Genomic DNA, 6,199 nt, shown 5'->3' on the forward strand with positions numbered 1-6,199 from the left:
GTTGCGTCTTAAGACCAACCCCGTATAATTACTAGTAGATATTGAAGAAGCCTAAAAGGATTGTATAAAACTTTTTGCAATACTTTGTATATTTTCCCCGATAATCGATCGTTTCCAGACTTATCAGCGACCTTGTGCTCCATGTCTCACCAACCCTAAAAATTTTAAATGCTAATCTCTCATGCCACACATATTTCGAGAGCTCTCTAAAATGAAACAGATCTTTCCAAAGTGTTTTGCTACTGAAATACTGAAAAGAAATGAAAAGTACCATATACTTTATTTTATGGTGTAAGATTTACTTACAAATACTGCCCCCGAAACGTCCTAAATAGTACCTATATGATTCCGAGGAAAATCGCTATAGATAGTGTAGATGAGACAGAAAATAGAAATGGAAATTTACAATAAATTAAGCAAATAGCAATGTTTATTGAAAATTCCTTCGACCAAAACGCCAGAAGAGAAGTAGCTTTCTACCTATACCACTTACTGATAATAAACAAGAATAGGTTCACACGAATTAGCATAGTGTAATTGCGGAAAAAATCACAAAAAGCGATTTAATTTTTCACGTTCGAACAATTGATAGTAGGTAACACTTACAACAGATGGGACAAATATAAAACTGAAGTGGTGAACAATAAAGATAAAGAAATACGGAATGGATTACGGGGAAAGAATTCCTTTGAAAATCACAATTAGTGAAGGTTCATAAAGTCCTTTGTTGGCTATTTAATTTGTTTACGTTTAATTACACCAATGACTGATTTGTAGCGTACCGCGTGCATTAAAGTATTAACTTTCTAAGAATTTCATTAAGAAACAAGTTTGAATTTTTTAGCAGTTTCTAAACATATCCATTAAGGAAATCGTAACTGTTTCTCAAAGTATAACGTTGTTCTTCTACAAAATGGATTTCCGTTTTCGTATTAGGACTAACAAATTCGACAAGGTTCGTTTACTGATAGGTCCCCGAAGGTAAATTCTGCATTTTCGATAGTTTCATTTTATGCATTTTCCACTATGAATGATTATAATGCAGGGTCTAGATTATACAGTATACATACCATGCCAACACTGTTTGACAAAAAAAATTACAACACGTATTTAACCTCCGATATTGTCTTATTCCTCCTTCAGACGGAATGATATTACGGGAAAGTCTGTAAATTACCACAGAAATCTATATAGATTCCCAAAAGGATCTCTACATTTTCAGAAAGATCCCCAGAAGAATTTGTAAATTTCTATAAATAAAAAATTTAATCCGAAATAGATGTTAAATTGCAAAATTTATAGAGTTATCTGAAAGATATGTAAATTTTCATAGATATCTGTTAATTGTCAAATAAAACTGTAAATTTCTAGACAGATTTTGGCAACTCTTTCGAATTCCCCCACATGGATAATAATAATGACAGTTAAACCTGTAAATTACTAATAGCAACTCGCATGGTCTTTCTACCCTTCTGTAGAATGCGCTAAAATATAACAAAATACGAAAGAATCGCGTACGATTTTCAGTAGGCAGTACTGCTGGATTGACTCTGTCAGTGGCACTAGGCAATGCAACTCTCACCCCCTCTCTCCTTTCCTTCAATTCACCCTTTTCTTACTTTTTACGACAATTTTTTCGCTATTAAAGATGGAACCTCCGATAAAAATAAGCTCCCCCACGTCGGCCAAGAGCTCAGAAAGTGAGAATAGGAATTGCGGTGCCATTTTTTTCCAAAATTACGGCAGCTACCCCGACAGAAGCCGGAGGAGTTTTCTTAACCTCACGAAAAGTTACCCCAATTATCGAAACTCCCCTAAGCCGGCGCACTGAGGTCAAAAATGAAAATCTAAAATTCCAAAAATCGCGGGAGCCGTATTATAGTTTTTAGCACTATTTTTCTCAAAGTTTGTGGTTAATGCTACTATACTTTCTTGTTTAAACAAATAGATTTGTAATAGGGGTCATAAAATATTTGACTTTAGCGGCTTACCAACGCGGAGCATAGATATAATAAAAATACTTCCAATTGTGAGCGTGATTTTTTAAACATGAAACAGTATAGATAAAAGAAAACAGCCAATATTTTCTTTAAGAAGAAAGAAAAATTCTTTATTGATTGAAAAATTTATACAGGGTGTTACATTTTTAAGGCAAACTTTTCCTGAATGTGCACAAAAGAGAGAAATTTACAAAACTTCTAGTTAATATGCAGTATGAAAAACTACAATTTTGGCGTAAAGTTCAGTTTGTAACTAACAAATAAATTGTACAGGGTGTTCGAAATTGCTTGTTTTTGGGATATTTTGAGAACTAAAAGAAGCAGAGTTGCACTTCTCGAAGTTACTTTTCAAAGCTGCTAGATTGACGATATCAATTTTGACGTTTGACTTGCGTGAACGTGGCAACACCGCAAAAGTTCAAAAATACAATGAAAATTTTTTGTTATAAATTGGTTATTTGTGGGAATATTAAAAAAAGTAGAAAGAATGGTAGAATAGTCTCGTAGTGAGGGCGTATTTTTATATCTTCCATAGCCAACTTACTTTTTAAGATACAGCATTAAATGTTTTTTTTGCGTCCTTATTTTCTTCATTTAGAAAAATACCTAGTTATCAGTATCTTTGATCCAAAAAAAATTTAAATAAATAGGAAAATTCAGTCATGAAAATATGGATTAAATACAAGTACGCCGTGGAGTATATAGTTCATATTTCAGGAAATGCTCAAAATAACAGTATTTCAATAGAATTTGCTAATTTATCTCAAATTTGACTGAAAGCTATATCTATGGTTTACTCAGACTTTAGATTGATTTATATTGATCACAGAGTTTAACTTCTAACATACTGATAATGATAACTATGTATTTTCCTAATTAGAAAAAAATCGGAATTTATTGCTGCAAAAAAATATTATACATTCTATTTGAAAAAACAAACTTTGGTGCTGTATCTTAAAAACTAAGTAGCCTATGGGAAATATTTAATACACACCCTTACTCAGAAACTATTTCTACGTAACTTTTATTCTGTCTAAGTTATAAAGTAAAAACTTTTTATAACATTTTTGGACTTTTGCGCTGTTGCCACGTTCCCACAAGTCATACGTCAAAATTGACATCGTCAATCTAGATAGCTTTGAAAAGTATTCGGAAAAGTGCAAACCGCAGCATTCTATATCCTTTAGTTCTCAAAATATCCCCGAAAAACATCGCGAACAAGCAATTTTGACCACCCTGTACAATATGTCCAAGAGGAGAACGTCTATTATGCGGATTTAGAAAACCATAGCATATACAATTCGAGAAACGTCGCGCAATTAATCAGTTATTACTTATATTGATGTAAATAGCAAGAAAATTCCGATTACTTCCGATGATATGTTAGAAAAACCGAAATTTACCGATTTTCTTTGTAATATTTTCTGATGTTTGAACAGGTACGAAAAAATAAAAAAAATACTTTCTCATTGCCACTCTTTCAGCTGTACAAGACCTTGTGGAGAGATTTTCAATATAACGTTTCATTTCGGAGAAATCATCTACTTTATTTTTTATATGGCGTGTAAAAAAGTACATACTGTATTGAGTATCATTTTTCATTAGGAATACAACTATGACCACACAAAAAAAAAACAAAAGCTGGAAACTGTTGGTTTCAACCACTGATCTTTGAGGTCAGTGGTTTCAACAGGATGGTGCACCTGCGCATTTTCCAGTTACCTGATGTTACTACCACTACATTAATCCAAACAGTATTTTTTTGCATGAATCTGTCTATTTCCCCATTAATTTCTCCCCAATGTCTTCAGACAGGCATACAAAATGAATGCATCGTCTTTTTTGCCTTTTTTTGATCTTCGATTTTCATATCCAATTTTATTAGCTATAATATGTACAAAAAGAAAATTTCCTCCAAATCGGTGCATTTTTAATGAAATTAAAACTTCCTTGTCTTTACTATTTAAGGAGCAAAAAATGGCATTTTCGTTCGATGAACGTTTCAATTTTTTTTTTTGGTGTGTGCACGGGGCCCCTAGTCGACCCGGGGCCCTTAGGCAGTTGGCTACTCTGCCTAATGGTTAATCCGACACTGTCAGTAGGGGATTTTTTTACTCTCAGCTCGTAACTATTTGTAACCACGACTTTTACTCTCGCTCATATTCACTAGCACTGATCCTTGAACTCGTAAGAATCCATTGGCGAAGGTCTCGAGTTAAATGAGGAATAGAGGCACAGACAGATGGACAAAACCAAAAAATTTTTCGAAAAATTCCCCCAAAAAGCTGAGAATTGGCTGAAATTTTAAAAGTGAAGCTCAGCATTTTCAAAACATGAAGGACGATGATACATATATATGTACGCATTGCGTAAAGAAGGGTAGAATATAATTTCTCAAGGAAATCTTACCAACCAACGCACTCACCCGCCTCATTCTCCAAAAGGGATAATGGGTCCTGCATCACAAATTTAAAAAACAACCACAATTTAACAACAAACAAAGACGAATCGTACTTACGACGACTCACGTATTAAATACAATACTAAGCGAGGTGGCAGAATTAATCTGAAGGTAGTTAATCATACATAAATATTGTCAAAATGTTTTCAAAACAAAAGAGGTTCGTGCTGACCTACGCTACCGCGGAAGGCAGGCTCATTGCGCTGACCTTCGCTTTGCACTAATTGTTATGATTTTCACCAACTTGAGATTGTTCATCATTTTTTTTTATTATTTTAAAACACAAGAACGTTTTATAAATAGCCCGTTTCTTAAAATTTTCAGGAAAGGTTTCTTAATTGTGTAGCCCGCAATGAATAACAAGGGGCTCTAGTAGAGAAGGCTTACCTTGCAATTTTCTATTTATTTTGAGGAAAAGGAGCTTTCGCAAACGCTGCACTTTTATCCTGAGAACTAGATTTTTCAAGACTTCTTCATAATTATAAGAGCGCACGTGTATAAACTATCGACATTTTTCATGAGTAATTTGCTTTAAAAAGTTAAATTGGTACATGTCTCAAGTGTTGATAAATTTCTCAAATAATCGTCACGTATTTTCGAATGTAATAAGTAAAAGTGATTAGTCGTCGCACGCGTTTAGTGTTATTTCTAAAAGGCTTAAATGGTACATTCAATTGGTACACGATGTTATAATAAAAGTAATAAATGTAAGTGCCCTTATAGCAAATCCTGAACGTCGATAATCCTCGGAAACGGCCACTTGGGGGGCAAAATCTATAGCTTTAACAACACGCCGCCGCCGCTCTTTATCCCTTATATCCCCACACTCGTCATTCTCCGCCACCCTTCCCAAACAGCCCAATTGTTTATGCATGTAATCTTGCATATCCTCCACCAACTGAAATAAATAACATAAAATCTTGGATATGATAATTCGAGTGGACGAAATCTTAAATAAACAACGGGGGTGTTGCGAATAGTATGGGAACAGTGGTCCTTTATTAGAATTCTACACGCATTTATATTAAAACTTTACCGAAGAAATATTTGGTATTTTGCACTGCTGGTCGTTTTTTTCGTTTATGTCAAATGAGTATTGATTAATTTATTGTGTAACCAATAATGCTTTTTCGAATTTCAGTCGTTCCTTTTTCGAGTTATTGAAAAAGGGCTAAAATTAATCCGCATCACCGCAACTGAAGAATTTATACAATGAATTATTTTTAGCGCATTTCCACAAAAAAAAAATGAGCTATTGTGGCCACTTTGTCCGTCCGTCCGCCCGTCCGTCTGGACGCTACTAGTTCTTTATCTTAAGAGCTATCGTTCTACTTTTTTCGCTATTTGCTTCGCTATTTGCTTCGTTATGGTGTCGAGGCTTGCACCAAGAAAGGAATTTTATCTGCGTTTCTTATTAAAAAAGAGCACGATAACTTTGGGCAAAAACGTCGGAACGCTTTGAAAATTCGTACGCATGTTCTCAAGTAACGGGTGATCAAAAATGAGTTACTGTCGAGTCGCCTTTGGAAGTTCAAGTTAAATACGATTTTCCATGTAAACAAAAATTTTAAAGGCGACTCGACAGCAACTCATTTTTGATCGCATAAAAGAAATTTGAAATATCTTCAATACTTTTGAAGATATGACAAAAAACGAAAATTTCTGATTTTCGTTTTTAATTTTTTTATGATATAAACTAATCGTAGTCGACATTTCTAGTTAGTACATTATTCGGACA

The 6,199-nt window shown here is 34.0% G+C and overlaps 1 protein-coding gene across 2 annotated transcripts in view; it reads right to left on the reverse strand.

The window, feature by feature from the left end:
- The window catches only part of LOC116165072 (single-minded homolog 1-like), a 42,141-nt gene extending 37,178 nt beyond the window's left edge, over nucleotides 1-4,963 (reverse strand). Inside the window, exon 1 of one of the 2 annotated variants that reach the window (XM_031479351.1) lies at nucleotides 4,426-4,477. In XM_031479351.1, coding sequence (XP_031335211.1) covers nucleotides 4,426-4,462 — 37 coding nt within the window. In that variant the 5' untranslated portion in view covers nucleotides 4,463-4,477. Of the gene's footprint in view, nucleotides 1-4,425; nucleotides 4,478-4,848 lie in introns of those variants that run through there. The other variant, XM_031479352.1, reaches the window with a different exon arrangement.
- Nucleotides 4,964-6,199: the final 1,236 nt, after the last annotated feature.

The sequence above is a fragment of the Photinus pyralis genome, unplaced genomic scaffold, assembly GCF_008802855.1.
Source record: "Photinus pyralis isolate 1611_PpyrPB1 unplaced genomic scaffold, Ppyr1.3 Ppyr1.4_LG2, whole genome shotgun sequence".
Taxonomy (NCBI): domain Eukaryota; kingdom Metazoa; phylum Arthropoda; class Insecta; order Coleoptera; family Lampyridae; genus Photinus; species Photinus pyralis.